The sequence below is a fragment of the Coffea arabica genome, chromosome 10c (assembly GCF_036785885.1).
Source record: "Coffea arabica cultivar ET-39 chromosome 10c, Coffea Arabica ET-39 HiFi, whole genome shotgun sequence".
NCBI classification, from domain to species: Eukaryota; Viridiplantae; Streptophyta; class Magnoliopsida; order Gentianales; family Rubiaceae; genus Coffea; species Coffea arabica.
In genome coordinates this window covers 9,102,788-9,118,423 of record NC_092329.1, presented here as the reverse complement: position 1 = coordinate 9,118,423, position 15,636 = coordinate 9,102,788, and the positions used below count along the sequence as shown (strand labels likewise).

At 35.2% G+C, this 15,636-nt stretch overlaps 3 protein-coding genes across 5 annotated transcripts; 1 reads left to right on the top strand and 2 right to left on the bottom strand.

Annotated features, from left to right (window-relative positions):
- Window positions 1-844: 844 nt before the first annotated feature.
- Window positions 845-1,453, top strand: LOC113714700 (uncharacterized). The gene is made up of 2 exons (XM_027238705.2): window positions 845-1,086; window positions 1,188-1,453. The coding sequence occupies exons 1-2, from the start codon at window positions 928-930 to the stop codon at window positions 1,311-1,313; spliced, it is 285 nt and encodes a 94-aa protein (XP_027094506.1). The 5' UTR covers window positions 845-927; the 3' UTR covers window positions 1,314-1,453.
- On the bottom strand, window positions 1,419-6,099 carry LOC113714699 (uncharacterized). 2 transcript variants are annotated; one of them, XM_027238703.2, is made up of 15 exons: window positions 5,918-6,099; window positions 5,052-5,173; window positions 4,896-4,955; window positions 4,573-4,692; window positions 4,380-4,499; window positions 3,915-4,056; window positions 3,588-3,758; window positions 3,341-3,496; window positions 3,145-3,251; window positions 2,901-2,991; window positions 2,679-2,820; window positions 2,413-2,572; window positions 2,164-2,280; window positions 1,929-2,055; window positions 1,419-1,825 (listed from the first exon to the last, which is right to left on the bottom strand). In XM_027238703.2, the coding sequence occupies exons 1-15, from the start codon at window positions 5,954-5,956 to the stop codon at window positions 1,571-1,573; spliced, it is 1,929 nt and encodes a 642-aa protein (XP_027094504.1). In that variant the 5' UTR covers window positions 5,957-6,099; the 3' UTR covers window positions 1,419-1,570. The 2 variants fall into 2 exon arrangements, with proteins under 2 accessions (XP_027094504.1, XP_071924608.1); XM_072068507.1 differs by lacking the exon at window positions 4,380-4,499.
- A 2,434-nt stretch (window positions 6,100-8,533) lies between these two features.
- LOC113714698 (uncharacterized) lies at window positions 8,534-13,732 on the bottom strand. 2 transcript variants are annotated; one of them, XM_027238700.2, is made up of 15 exons: window positions 13,548-13,732; window positions 13,329-13,450; window positions 13,005-13,064; window positions 12,421-12,540; window positions 12,205-12,324; window positions 11,801-11,942; window positions 11,547-11,717; window positions 10,972-11,127; window positions 10,791-10,897; window positions 10,472-10,562; window positions 10,220-10,361; window positions 9,987-10,143; window positions 9,633-9,749; window positions 9,219-9,345; window positions 8,534-9,069 (listed from the first exon to the last, which is right to left on the bottom strand). In XM_027238700.2, the coding sequence occupies exons 1-15, from the start codon at window positions 13,713-13,715 to the stop codon at window positions 8,824-8,826; spliced, it is 2,046 nt and encodes a 681-aa protein (XP_027094501.1). In that variant the 5' UTR covers window positions 13,716-13,732; the 3' UTR covers window positions 8,534-8,823. The 2 variants fall into 2 exon arrangements, with proteins under 2 accessions (XP_027094501.1, XP_027094502.1); XM_027238701.2 differs by having other exon boundaries at window positions 10,791-10,879.
- Between the last annotated feature and the right edge of the window lie 1,904 nt (window positions 13,733-15,636).

Here is a 15,636-nt window from a genome sequence, read left to right as displayed (position 1 = left end):
TTTTTTTTTTGTTTTCTGAAAAAATGTTCCTAAAAGAAGGAAACAAAAGAAGGCGGCAAGAAAAGGGTATGTGGACAGGAGACCACATTACATTCTAGTCCTATGAGTTTTTGAGTCCATGAAATGTCTAAGGCCTATTTAGTCCATAGAAGTCAATATAAAAAAAAAAAGAAAAAGGCAGGCCTGTTATTTGTCAAGCAAAGATTTAATTTTGAGTAAAGACAGTAATTTGAATCGAATTTCCCCTTGATTTTCATCTAGTAGATAAAGAAAGAATCTGTTTGACAAGTGAATTTTTTGGGTGTTTGTCTAAAACTTTACTGTAGTTTACTGTAAAAATTTTTAAAAAAATTTTAAAAGTGTGTAAATTTTTGAATATTTTGAAGTGTAGTTTAAATATTTTGAGAAGTTTTTTTAAGTTACCGTAGCTAAAGTTTTTAAAAAACTTATAAAAAACTTGGTAAAAAACTTGCCTGCCAAACAACGCACGCTGTGCTAGTGTATGCCAGTTTTGTATTGTACCTACTAATTTCTGTGTTTTTGCATATGTCCCTTCCCTCACACTCCCCAATCCCCAAAAAAATTTTTTTTTGAGGGATGGGTTTTTTACGTGTGATTATGAATATAGTTCGTGTTGATATTGATCATTGATGTTGATGATGGAAATTAGGGGTTTGATGCCTGATTCGGACCTAATTTGCTAATTTATTCTGACACAATGGGCTCTTATCAATTATTGAGACTCTCAACCGGTGGAAACTAGCCACCTCACGTTACTTGGCAAAAAAACGTGGCAAATTCTGATGCCTTTGCTCTTGCATGCTGGCAATCTACACCTCCTCTCAACTGAGATCAGCAAACCATACTTTCTTGCCCGCAAGAGAAAGATAGACAAAGAAAGACCAGATCAGGAAAAAAAATTGGATCATGGAAGAAGTAGAATCTGCAGCAACACAACAAGAAGTCACTCCCAAGAGAAAGCATCATGAAGGTTCAGTAGCTTCTAATATCAGAAGAGAATGCCTTTCCTTCACAACTTCATTACAAGAAGGTTTCCGCTACATCAAAGGAATTGTTGTTGGACAGGTACTGGTAGCTTGCTTTTTGTAGATGCTCCCACCCCACACAAAAAATTACATGTAGCTGTGAAATTTTCGAGTGTGATAGTAGTTTATTGGTGGATGCAGGCAAAGAAAATGACTGCCAAGGATGAGCATGAAGCTACGGAAGCTGATCTGTTGGCTTCAAAGATGCAAGTTGATGCTGCCGATGAAGCTGAAAGTACCAAGAAGAAACTTGATAAATCCTATTAAACTTTGTCTTGTGCGTTTATTTGTCTGATCTTCAGTGTGTCCTCTTTCAGTTTATGCAAAATATTGTGGACTATGATGCATGCATGTAAAGTCATTACGATGATATAGACATGGAACAAATGTTATGCTCTTATGCATAATTTTCAAGGGGCATATTACTTGCTGATGCAAGAGATGTCTCGGTGCAGAAATTTCTTAGTGATGTACAAATTTGATAGATCTTAGTACCAAGCTTTCTTTGTCTAAAGACTAGAAAGTTATTTCATGGGAATAGTGTCTGGTTCAGGACACTCCATGCGGATATAGTCATACATAATCCCATGGAGAGCAGTGTCATTTTTTGCTTGTGTGAGGTATATGACATTGTAGCCTTGCCGGAGTTGAGATTCCGGTATGTCGATGTTAAACAGCCAATATAGCCCATGGACCCCATGTCTTGCAATCGCATTATCACTTCCTATTAATCCACTGGTGAAATGGGGTGGATTTGCATCTGGATCATTAACCCTCACCTAAGAGAAATTGTTGATAAAAAAGTTAGGATAACATACAATAAGTTTTTATCTCTTGTATTCATCAAGAAATGGGAGAAAACTAAGATATCTTCATCTGTACCTGCAACTCAGAATAAGTAGCTGAGCAGAGTGCAATTCTCAGTTTGTAAGTTCCAGTTTGAACAACATTGTCAACTTCAAAGTTTACTTGCCATGTTGTTGATTGAAAGATATTCTCACCTATTTTTCTGACATCCAAGATATATAAATTGAGACATTAGGCATCTCCTGTGAAATGGACCTTTCAGGTATGGTTCCATGTTATTGCTAAAATGAGGCTAAGCAAAAGATTGTACCTGTTTACATGAGCATAAAACCAATCTTTTCGGTAATCACTGGTGCCAACTGTGTATACCAAATCTCCATCAGGATATAGGTCTGCATATCTCTCCCACAAGCCATATTGCCTAAACCTGTCCCCAAAAAAAAAAACAATTGTTATTGAAAATTCTGAGTTGCAAAAGTAAAAAGACAATTTTAATGTGGAGTATAAAAATGGCCACTTAGCTATCATACTTATAAATTGAACTAGGAAGATAAATGACCTGTCTGCTGGAAGATTTAGGTACAGCTTATTGATGTACAGTGGATTAGGATCAGGAAAATAGAACTCTGCGGCAGAACGATCAGGGATGCCAATTTCCCACAATGTTGGCCCGTCTCTTGGTGGTTCAAATACAAGATCTCCCAGCTCTACCTCACAGCCTGCATTGTTAACATTTGTTGGTCACAAGTGAGAACGTATGATTGACAAACTGAAAAAGAAATTAAGAAATTTGTTGCCCTGCCAAATTCTGAATTGTAGTATGACCTGCAGTAATGGTTATTGTGGATTCACTTCGATAATCTCCAATAAAGCCCGGAACCCAAGCGTAGAGATTATATGTAGCGGGGGAGACATTGTTGATTGAGAAATAGCCCTGGCTATCAGCTCTTGTCCAGAATTGGTAGCCCTGATAGTAAATCAATGCCAAAAGATAGTCTTCAATATTGATAGATGCGATTGGCATTATCATCTCTCAAATAGTATTACCTTGCATTCTTTTTGAAATGACCCAATCTCTCCGGGAGGAGCCAACCCCACATAGGCACCATCTGCTACTATGAGCTCCTCACTTGTGTACCTTGCCAAGGTACGATTTTTCACAGATAATCAATAAATCTACTTCTAACTTCAAGAGATGGTGGTGAATAACTAAATGGTCATGTTGCATAATCTGAGCCTGAGGATTCCTATTGATGGACATTCCTAGACTTCTGCTAAGAGATTCCTATACCTGTCTCGCACCAGTAGGTTGCCACTTACAGTACCTCGTTGATCAGCTTTTGGAAAATCTTCTGAAGCTGGGAAACCATATGGCCAGCTTTCAACTTCTTGGTTCATCTAAACCAAAGAATGTCAGCTTCATTGTTTTCATGCTCTATTCTTGGAAATGTATTTTGAGGTAAGCAGTTGAGTGTTTAAGGTTTAACCTGTCGTTTGGCATCATCCCACAGTTTAAATGCCTCATTTTCATCTGATGCAGAGTTGAGATAGATGAAAACAGGACCAAAAACTTTCTTCCACGGCTCGCCTTCGCCAAATTTGACCACCAAATCAGTTCCTCCATAATGAGTGCTAACAAACATCTAATAGAGTAGTTATTTATTAGCAATACTATCTTGGTTTGGATCACTCTGTCAGCTGTTAATAGGATTAGATTGTAAGTTAGTTACATACAGCAAGGGTGGTTGGGTTGACATGAGAGGTGAGGTCCTGCTTGGTTGGCCCTCCAGTCCTGAACTCATTGCTTGGAGTAATTTGCCAGAATCCTACTGGTGGTTCAAGGCAAATAAATCCATGCACTTGATTATCTTTGTTCTCACATGAGTACTCGTACTTGTCATCGACCTGCTCATCAGTGGATAGTACTCAGTAGACATGACATTATGTCATAATGAAACCAAGGATCAGATATGTGGAAAAAGTGGTAGAACAAAGAAACTGCTTTCAATTTTGGTTCAGAGAGCAGTGATGTTGTTTAAGAAATCAGATTTGGTTGAGTACTTCTCCTTTAAATTCTGGTTCGATAGGATCGACAAGTCTGACAGCTTCCGGAAAAGCAAGTTCTTCACCCCTTGGAGGTAATCTATCATCAGGAAGGGGCATGTACCTTTGCCTGTCATCTGATATAGCCATGTAACGAAACCTAGTTTGCAATGCAGAATAAAATTGCGGTTAACTTCAATCTTTTTGCTGATCAGTATCCGTCTCTGCATCAACTAATCCTCTTAACCTCCATTACTGCCAATACTATTAAGTCATGTTATTAGCGCTCACCCAAAAAGAAAAAAAAAGGAAATGGAAAAACGTTTGTTGTTCATTTCCGTAATCAAGGCATTTAATTGGTACCAGAAAACTAGATTTTGATGCTGAGTTACTCATTTATGTTCAGAATACATATTCAGTGAGACATGTGAGCTAAGATAAAAATATTTAGAGAAACAAGTAAAAATCTGCAGGTAAGGCTACTTTTGTATATTGAGCATGAAAGCAATCCTGGTCTCGTTGAGGTTGAATGCAGGCATATCCTCATTGCGTTCATAAATGGCATAAGAGTAGAAGCCTGAGCAACCACGAAACAATATGAACCTACAATTTTTATCAGAATAGAGTCAAAATTCTGTCTTTTACTCTCGTGTGCTGTTTTAGAACAAGAATGCACCTTTTGTCTATGCTTAATGGGGCATGATCACCCTGAAGCGAAGGATCCCACATCCTTGTGAAAGAAAGCTCCACTTGTTCATCGGTTTCAACCACAACTCTGAAAGTGGTTCCTTCAATTCTGCACAATAATCAAATCATTAGATTGTGAACCATTGTGTTATACTCATTTATTTCCATGCAACTCAGCATCAACTCTTGGAAATCATCCTTAAACCATTGCATAAGATGCATATGGGATCATGATCTGTGTGGTAAATATATGATCTTGAAAGATCAATCGAAGAATAAAGAATGCGAGGGGTCACGGAAGCAGAATTTTACGTATCAAATTTTCCTCTTGTCCCTGCACTTCCAGCTTCACTCCAGTTCAGGTCCCAGAATCTGTTGACTCGATAGAAGAAGTTAAATCTCAACAAGGTCTCGTACTTTATTTCTGTTATAGTCCAGTAACTTAGCATTAGGAATAGCTTAGCTTACCCTCCTCTCAAGTTTGGATTACTAAGCTCAAGCAAATTGTCAATTCCACAATACTGGATTTCAATGAGATTCCCCCCTGGATTTGTTAGAGTGAGTTGGAGTATTCCATTCGTTAACACCACCTGTGTGGAAGATAGTACTGATCATCTGTAGATATTAACATGTACAGCTAATTAAGTCATCGATCCACAGCAGAATTAAGATTATGATGGAGATTATAAACTTGTATGGTATTGATTCTTTCTTGGCTTTCCCGCATCTAAAGCCCCTCGGCAATATAGCAACAAGCATCTCATATATGTGTAACTTTCTGAACATCCTAGATACCAAATCTAACTTCTTCAGTTCTTTGAAGTTTGAAGCTTTCTAATATTAACTTCTTCAGTTCTTTCTGATCATCTGTAGATATTAACATGTACAGCTAATTAAGTGATCGATCCACAGCCGAATTAAGATTATGATGGAGATTATAAACTTGTATGCTATTGATTCTTTCTTGGCTTTCCCCTCAGCAATGCAGCAACAAGCATCTCATATATATGTAACTTTCTGAACATCCTAGATACCAAATCTAACTTCTTCAGTTCTTTGAATTTTGAAGCTTTCTAATGTAAATCTACACCCACTCCTACTCAACAAACTTTCCCTTTCTCTTGCAGTTTTTCTAAACTTTCATGGTTGTGAACATGGATACTTCCAAATTTCCTGACAATGAGTCAAATGGAAGTGGAAGAGTCTAAAGTAATGTTTGATATCTTAGACAAGTAGACGGAATAATGTGCAAAAAGTTGAACTTTTTATACCATAATATATTGGAATAACTCGATAAAAAATTATATATACAATAGTAAAATGATATACAATACTTGATCATCTTGAATACGCAGTTGAACCGCTGCAGCCATAGACCTCTTTCCCAGACCACCACCTGACACCTCAGGGCCCTATATTTCTCTCCAGTTGAAGAAAATATATGAGATTAAGAATGCAAAATTTTGTAGATCGAAAAGCAAACGTAATATCATAACTTTTGATGCACGATAGCCACTAGACTTGAGTCTGCTTCAGGCTTATTCAGTAGTCAAGAATCGGTTGCTTTTATTATGCTGGAGGAGTATTTTCTCATTCCAGTTTTTCCCTTAACGTCAACGACAACTCTATCTTCAACGACAACGAATAGCCAAATGTGGAGCTGGAAGCGTCATACGGAATATAAAATAGCTAAATGTTGAAAAGTGGTTTGTATGCTTTAGGCAGAAAAAAGAAACAATCATTATCAGTAATATATAAAAAAGTACGAATCTTGGTATTAGGGAGTGCAAGTGCAAGTACTTTTTTATCGTAATTTTTGTTATTTCTAAATTACCTTTATGTCCTTTACTTAGAATTATTACATTTTAATGTGACTGGCACTAATTAAAAAAAATGAAACACTACAATTGATTACATCTTAATAGTATTGATAATTATAATTAAAAATTGATCATTAAAAACTATTTACCTACTGTTGGACTCCATCTCAAGTTATTATACGTATCAAAATTTCTTAATTGAAGCATGAAAAATTTCTCATTAGTAAGTAGTTGAGATTGTATAAAAGAAATTAATTTCGAAAAATAGATACTCTCTAGAAAATGAAGAAACATACAAGGAGAAGAGAATCCTTTTTTATATGTATATCTTCATACAAATATCACGAGTATTTATAATTATGCACTTTTTACCAATATGAAGAATTTTTCATGTTACACCCGATGGAATTTCAATATACAAAAAATGATGACACCTTTATAACTGAAATAGCAGTATTAAACTAAAAAAAGAAATCTGAAAGAGCACCATACAAACCAGTATTATCATTAATAGCAACCGATCAAAACAAGAAAAATTTTTAAAAAAATTGAAAACTATTATAAAATGACATAAAGTAAATAGCAAATGAATTAAAAAGGTAGAATACAATAATTACAAAGACAACATCCAAATCATTGATATTCAGAGGCAGACAAACATTGTTATTGACAATAATATAGTAATGCTTCATTTGTATTGGTTTGAGCAAATCAAATCCAAACATCAAGCCAGAAGCCATCTCCAATGATAAAATAAGAATTATAATAAGCGTACATTTAAAGTGAAGAATGATAAAATAAAAATGATATCCAAATTGATTTTGGTGATGTCCAAAATACCCTTATTTTTCTAATGATTAGATATATTTATTGTATTGTAATATTAGTGAATAATGGAAACAATTATGAAATGAAAAGATTTAAAATTAAGTAAATTTCATTTATGGTGATAATTGTAATTAGACAAATTTAGTGCATTCCAATAATTGATAATAATGATATCAGTTATGGATTAAAAGTTGGAATTAAAAAAAAACACTGCAACATACAAAAAATTAATATTAAAATTGTTAATTAGCCGCAATTCTCATTCCAATTCCTTGGTCATAAAAAAAACTGATACTAAAACCAAAAATATTGTGCTCATATGAAAAAAGTAGACTTTTTTGCTTTTGCTTCACATTGGATATTTTGCTAATAATATGAATAAAAGAAAAAAAATAGAAAAACTCCAACTATCTCTATATATAAAATTTTAATTGTCAAAATGTGCAAGCCAAAAAAACTTTACCTGGTGGATCATTTATATTCCATTATTGACAAAAATAGAATTAACGTAATACAAAGAATTCAAATTACATGTATGTTTATTTTTCTAACTTAATTATATTCTTCGTTTACAAAAAATTGTGATGATTGTGGTTTATATGCAATAGAATCATAAATATACAATAATTTTGGTAAAATATGATGTTATCAATATTTCATATGTTAGAGTTCAAGCTATAAATCAACAAGTGTTTGCTTCATGCTTCCAAATTCAATCCTAAAGGACATGTCAATTACATTAGAATGTTTTTAGTCTCTTTTCATTTAATAAAATTTTTAAAAGTAACTAACTTAAAAAAAAACATAAAAATACTATACTATGATGTTGATGATTAAAGTTTCATAAAAAATTTTTAGTATCTAAAGAATAATATATTTTAAGATATTACAATCACGTACAAAAGCACGTGAACTATTACTAGTGACAAGAAAAGAATGTTTGAACATTACACAAGTCTTATGTAGCTGAAGATATAGATTTGCAAATTCTTTCCAGTTCCCATCAGCCCTTTCTTTCTATTACAAGCACAATCATTGCAGCGGTTTATCAGCTACAGATTACACAATATTGAATCATTTGCCACTTCATGCACATTGAACTCGTTAGCTGCCAATATAAGCACACCACTATAGCTAAATGTTGAAAAGTGGTTAGTATGCTTTAGGCAGAAAAAAGAAACAATCATTATCATTGCTATATATACAGTAAAAAGTATGAATCTTGATTTTAGGGAGTGTAGGTGTTAGCACTTTTTTTTAGGGAGTGTTAGTTGCCACTTTAAGCACACCAATTCAAATCCATGTTTGGAATCAACTATAATGCATAATTCCATAGGGAAAACCAGACAGTTGTACCTTTCCGTAGGACATCAAGTTGTATAGCTACAGGAATACAGTGAGAATTATTCCCTCAACAAGGGTGCAAAAACAAGAGCAGAATGGAAAAAATGGAAACACACAAGGATAACTCCATCAAAAATGATTTCATCTGACCTAGTTGCTGAACCAGTTTTAGCCTTTTAGGTTCAATACAAAATATGAATAATGATCATTAAAACTTTCTATACCAAGATAATGTACACTAAATTTTGTTAGGGATTCAATGATAAGGGTCCTTCCAAACGAATGTAGTCATACATAATTCCCTGGAAAGGACTGCTGCTTTTTGCTTGCGTCAAAAAGATAGTATTATCCCCTTCCAAGAGTTCAGAACCTGGTATGTCAATATTGAACAGCCAATATAGGCCATGAATTCCATGCCTTGCTATCGCATTGTCTGTACCAATTACTCCACTTGAAAACAAAGGTGGATTTGCCATTTCATCATTGACCCGAACCTTCAAAGAAATGTCAAACTTTAGTCTCAAGGTTTAGTAATGAGTCAAAAAAGTAGATGAAGGGTCCCTTTGCCCTCTGGACTGCAATTTGCTGGTGTGTATTAGGTCTTTGCATTCACATGATAAACACATGAAAGAATGAATATTACCTGCAAGTCAGAATTGTGTGCAGATGCAAGTGCAATCCTCAACTTATAGGTTTCAGTTTGATCAACATTGTCGATCTTGAACTTGATTTGCCAAGTTGTGCTCGTATAGGTGCCCTCACCTACTTTCCTACACAACAACCATAAGGGAATTAATATAGAGTTGATCAATGGTTTTGTAGACCAGAAACTTAATTAATATGTATAAAAACTTTATTTCTACAAGTACTTTGTAACTGATCTAGTTAGCCATGTTTAAGAATTTTCTTGTTTTGGTGAGCCAGACTGATCCAAGTTAATATAGTGCAACTATAACCACCATTATACTAACAGATGTGGAGTTCTTGTAAAAAGAAAAGGTAATCCATTTTGTTAAGATTTCGATTATTTGAAATTGGAATCAAATGGCTGGATCACCTGTTAACTTGAGCAAAGAACCAGTCTTTCTTATAGTCACTGACATCGACAGTGTAGACCAAGTCTTCTTCAGGGTATAGTTCTGCATATCTCTCCCATAATCCGTACTGCCTGAACCTGCAAAAGGAGATAATCGTCAGGAATTGATATGCAATGACAGAAATAATGTCAAGATATGGAGTTTTCCATTAGTCTCCATGCATGAAAATAGTTAAGCACCAACTCTTCAAGCAAGAAGTAAATAAGTAATAGTCCAGCTGTTCTTTTTTTGACGTATAGGGTATAATGGCTTGATGAGTAGCCACTTACCGGACTTGGATATGCATACTTGTACAAGCAGGAAGAAGAACTCACTTATCTGGATGATTAACATAAAGTGGATTGATATACTTTGGATTTGGATCAGGAACATAAAATTCTGCAGCAGAGCGATCAGGAATGCCGATCTCCCACAATGTAGGACCATCTCTTGGAGGCTCATAAACGAGCTCACCAACATCAATGTTGGACCCTGCTTTAAGAATTATGCCACTGGTCAGAACAATGTCATAAATTCCAATTCAAAGTTCATTCAAATTATTTGAGACCTGGTGATATGCTGATTGCAGCATCATACTCATAGTCTCCAATAAATCCAGGCACCCAAGCATAAAGGTTATAGTCACCAGGACGTATATGGCTAATGGCAAATGAGCCACTTTGGTCGACTGTTGTCCAAAATTGATAGCCCTGGTAGAGTTAGAAAATGCCACAACTATCAGCACCTGATTTGAACTAAGAAAATACAACCTAAGTTTCAGAAGGACTGATAATCTGACATGGTTTTCAAGACTAAATACCTTGTTCTCCCTCTGCCAGGACCCGGCATTTCCAGGGGGTGCTAACCCAACATATGCGCCTGCTGCTGGCATAGCTTCCTTGTTAACACACCTACTCAGTTCAGAATAAGTTTATTGCTAAGCATGACTATATTTCTAGTATTACTACTGTTTATATATTTAGAATGACTAATACAAGTATATACATCAAGCTACACACAGAGATTACTTAATAGCATGAATCTGTAATCTGAATTGACAAAACTAGTAGATTGTATAACCAAGTTTGGCAAACGTTATCTACAAACTAATATGATTATAACTAACATATGATGCAAACCTGTCTTGTACTAGCAAATTACCCCTAACTGTTCCCCTCTGATCAGTCTTAGGGAAATCTTCGGAGGCTGGGAATGTGTAAGGCCATGACTGAACTTCTTTGTTCACCTGGAAATCAATTTAACTAGCACCTCATATAGAAATAAAAAATTGTCACACAATTTATTGGGCCAAGGCCTCACCTGTTCTTTGGCATTGTCCCACAGATCTTGTGCTTCTGCTCCCTTTGGCGCAGAATTAAGATATATACAAACAGGTCCAAAGACTTTCTTCCACACCTCTCCGTCTTCAAATTTTACAATAAGATCTTCCCCAGCATAATGTGAAGTTACAAATATCTAAATATCAGGATGCAAAACTACAATTAGAACCGTTGATACAAGTTATTCTGAAGTTTTATCTTTTTTTTTTTTGGGTCGAAAGTGAAAGTCGCCAAAAACAGGTGGAATGCTCTTGAAACCAATTGACTCAAGTGAGAGAGAGGAGTACATGCAAATATGTAAAACTATAATCTATACCTTGTTGGAGCTTGAGCTTAAGATCTTTTACTCCTGAAATTTTCTTAAGTCTAGTTTAATACAGAAAAAGAAACAAGTGTGACGCATTCAGCTGTCAAATATTATTGCTTTGACTACATGAAATGTATTGCTTGAAGCTGTATGCTCTATTTACGAACCATGTGTTATTTTTCTCCATCAGTGATGCAACTAAAATTGTTCAAAGCCAACAGCAAAATCCTTCATCATCAGCAACTTACAGCTAGGGTGGTTGGATTGACATGGGAGGTTAGGTCTTGTTTGGGTGGTCCTCCAGTTCGAAACTCATTGCTGGGAGTAATTTGCCAGAAGCCAACAGGTGGATCAAAACATATCCATCCATGAACTCGATTATCTTTGTTCTCAAGTGAGTATTGATACTTGTCATCCACCTGTTTAGAAGGTGATCAATGGAATAAACAGGCTAGACGGTCAATTTACTTTAGGAGAACATTATGGCCAATCTCAGATGTACCTGTCCTTTGAATTCTGGCTCTATTGGATCAACAAGAAGCACAGCTTCTGGGTAGGCCAATTGTTGTCCTCTTGGTGGTAGCCTGTCATCAGGAAGTGGCATGAATCTTTGCCTGTTATCAGTTATGGCAATGTAGTGAAACCTGGCATGTAAAAGCACCATTGTCACACAGTAGTCCTGTGCAGCTAAATGTTAAATAATCATCAATGAAGATTATTCTATTTGGCAAAAGTCGTTTTCCAGGTAAAACTGTGATGGTTTAGGATCTGCATTTTTCATTTGACTCATTTCATTTGTGCACAAATCATATAAAGTTTTCCTCCACTTTAAATTAGAGTGTTTTAGCAAATCCCATTTAATGGTTTTTTTTTTGGACGATAGGAAAGGTGGATGAAATATCTTACTTGTCTTTCCTAAGCATGAAGGCAATCCTGGTTGTATTGAGATTGAAACCAGGCAGGTCCTTTAAGTGTTCAAATATGGCATAGGAGTAAAAACCAGAGAAACCGCGAAGCACAACAAACCTACAAATAATTCTTTATCAACGATCATCTTCCACTGTGACCACAACGAATCAGAATGATAAATTATGAATGGAAGTTATTGACTACAAGTAAAACCTTTTGTCTATAGATAAAGGAGCCTGATCTCCTTTCACTGAAGGGCTCCAGATTCTTGTGAATGAGAGCTCAACCTGATCCTCTGTTTGCACTATAACCTTTAAACTTGTTCCTTCTATCCTGCAAAACAACAAAAAGTTTTTTTTTTCCCGTGTAAAATTGGTAGAGTTATGTATTATACTCATCTGTATAATCACTTTGATTTTTGGTTTTGACTGTCAGAAAAGGATGCATAGAAACAGACAAGCTCAAATATTTTCCTGATTTAATAGCACATATGGGGTTTCCCCCTAATAATGCCTTTATGGCCTAAATTTGAAGGTATATCACAAAGAGAAAAGAACCGAAAACTCAATTTGGCTCATCTACTCTAACCCAGAAAGGAAAGGAATAGGAGAAGCAAGAAAGAATAAAAATTCATTGCTTCTAGCAGAAATAAACTCATGCATACCGCAGGGAATCAGAGAGAGTATATAGAAGGAAAAAACAAACACAAGGCATCAAGGACAACAGAAAGAGGGGACGAATTTTAGACTTCTGAGAGAAAAGAATGAAAAAAAAAGGGAGTATCAGGGACGACATACGTATCAAATTTACCCCTGGTGCCTGGACTTCCTGCTTCACTCCAGTTGAGATCCCAGAACCTGTTATTTCCATAAGCATCAAGCATTAGTCCCTTCAAGGTTGCAATAGTTGAGAGTTCAGCTGTGTTTCATTTAAACAAAAAGAAAATAAGACTTGCTAATAGTTGAATGAAGGCATAAAACAGAAAACAGCACAAGAAATAGAGAAATAGTTGATCCTTTCTGATGCATCTGCATCCATAAAAAGTGCTAAAGTTTCACCAAAATTCTACGGCAAAAATGAGCTCAAATATATTCTCTACGTCCACAAAATCAAGATGATACCCTCCATTCAAATCTTGGTTGTTAAGTTCCAACACATTGTCAATTCCACCATACTCTATTCCTCTCAAGAGTCCCCCAGGATTTGATAACGTGACTTTTACTATACCATTATCTATGACAGCCTGCAAGAAGTAATGATAATCGCATTGACATCAGAAAAAAAGTTTCATTTCTGCTATCTGAACACAGATTAACGAGGAAGAAGGGAAAAAAAATTACATGATCAGCTTCAATATGCAACTGAACTCCTGTGGCAGCCATAGGCTCATTCAAGGTGCTGGTTGGCTCTTTCTGTAAAACCAAAACAGATTCATCAGTTTTTTTTACCTTTATACATGCAACTAGGAATGGGAAAATTTCAGGGCTGAAAAAAATTGATTTGGGCATCCAGGAAATTTATTGATACGAACAAGGAAATGATTCTTTTCATGACACAAAACATTGTTCTGTGAAATTTATATCAAATCAGGACAGCTCATCGAGGAAACAGAATTAAAGTAGTCAACTAGTACGCAGTAAAAGTAGTTGAAACAGAAACTTGACTGTAGTTATAAATTTTTTTTTTTTTTGGCTTAAAGTAGACATTGAAGGGATTGTCTCTCACCATGGATTTGGAGCCTAAATGGTGTTCTTGTTTGGTTGTTTCACATGATTTTAGGTTCTGATTTCAAAAATTAATTTGTTTTTATTTTTTCCTTGTTCTTGTTGCTTTTGTTTCTTGAATTTAGATTTTTCAATAGGCAACAAAATCTTACTACAAGCTTTTGTTGATAGCGATTAATCAACTTTTTGAGAAATCTACATCAATCCAAAAAACAGCTTCCATGAAATTTCGCATAAGGGTTACACTGTCCCACATCTTTCCCTTGTTTTTTTCCTTTTTGAATGAACTAGTGATTTTATACATTAAAAAGAAAAAAGTGAATACTGGAAAAAAAAATAGCTTTTGTAATCCGAAACAATCTCGGCAATAAATTGTTCCAAATTGCTCGTGACCTCAAACTGGATACGTCATACGTTTTCTATAAAGAACCAAATATATCTTCTCAATGATTTCAAATTTAGGATTTCTAGACATTGAACCAGCACCCTGTCTGGTTCGAAAGGTCGTCCGGATAATCTTTTTGGATCTTTCCCTACCAAAGATCATTCAGTCCTTTCTGAGTTTTCCAATGATCTTTTTAAATTCACCCGTAACCTATAGTATAGAGTAGAAATAAAAATAGAATAACAATTATTGTGTCAACAATATATATATATATATATATATATATATATCACCCATTTCAATCCTTTTGATGCCCTGATAGGTCAATAACGTAAAAGCCAGCCTTTTTATGCACGCATGCTCCAATTTAACATCATTAGTCATTAGTACATTGTCCAAGCTTCATGGTTTTTTTTTTTTTAACCAGAGGGCAACAGCTAATTTAATTTATTTTTACTTTTATTCTAATTTACACTAGAGAGGGAGAGTCTCAACGAAACTTAGAGAAATCGATAGGAACTGAACTATCATCGGACCAAATGGATGCGTAATGTGCACACTTATTTAAATTTAGAAGAAATCACGTATAGTGACCCGTTGATGGGAGCCGAGCTTCATAATTGATTCTTATCTTCCTCACCTCGCGTGGCATACTTGCATCCTCTAGAATCTATGATCATCTCAAAAGCAAGCAGCCACCAAACATCCAATCAAATTTTGCTGACTTTAGGTTTTTCTTTAACATCCTTGCCTTTGTTACAATATGCGCATTGTTTTACTTGGCTTCATCTCATATATTATTTGATTGTAGAAGTGACTCAACGTTTCTTTTTTTTTTCCTCTTAATTTAATCATCAAAATTAATTAATAAAATTATGACCACTCTACTTATTCCCAATCAAAGGAGTCAATACATACACACTAGAAGTTTTTGAAACAGAAAATTAACTGTGGTTATCATTTTGGATGCAAAACTGATTCTTTTCTTTAAAGCAGAGAGTAAAGGCATTATTGTCTCTCTTACCACGGATTTGGAGTTTAAATGGTGTTCTTGTTCGGTTATTTCACGTGATTTTATGTTCTGATTTTTTTTTAAGGTGTGTCTCGCAGAGAGTGGATCTCGCAGACTATTGCCCACCCTCCACAACTTGCTGGCAGCAAGGTTCGAACCAGGGCTAGACCAAGCCCCGGAGGGCATGATTTTATGTTCTGATTTCAAAGATCAATTTTTGTTGAGGGCATGATTTTATGAATCGATTTCAAAGATCAATTTTCTTTTTTCAAAGTTCTTGTTGCTTTTGTTTCTTGAATTTAGATTTT

Excerpts from the sequence above, each read along its gene's own strand:
- LOC113714700 (XM_027238705.2), top strand. The coding sequence starts at position 928 with ATGGAAGAAGTAGAATCTGCAGCAACACAACAAGAAGTCACTCCCAAG. Across the intron at positions 1,087-1,187 it reads AAGGAATTGTTGTTGGACAG|GCAAAGAAAATGACTGCCAA; the intron begins GTACTGGTAGCT and ends TGGTGGATGCAG.
- LOC113714698 (XM_027238700.2), bottom strand. The coding sequence starts at position 13,715 with ATGCCCAAATCAATTTTTTTCAGCCCTGAAATTTTCCCATTCCTAGTT. Across the intron at positions 11,943-12,204 it reads TTCATGCTTAGGAAAGACAA|GTTTCACTACATTGCCATAA; the intron begins GTAAGATATTTC and ends TTTACATGCCAG. Across the intron at positions 9,750-9,986 it reads TATGTTAATCATCCAGATAA|GTTCAGGCAGTACGGATTAT; the intron begins GTGAGTTCTTCT and ends CTCCTTTTGCAG.
- LOC113714699 (XM_027238703.2), bottom strand. The coding sequence starts at position 5,956 with ATGGCTGCAGCGGTTCAACTGCGTATTCAAGATGATCAA. Across the intron at positions 3,252-3,340 it reads GGGATGATGCCAAACGACAG|ATGAACCAAGAAGTTGAAAG; the intron begins GTTAAACCTTAA and ends TCTTTGGTTTAG. Across the intron at positions 2,281-2,412 it reads CTAAATCTTCCAGCAGACAG|GTTTAGGCAATATGGCTTGT; the intron begins GTCATTTATCTT and ends TTTTGGGGACAG.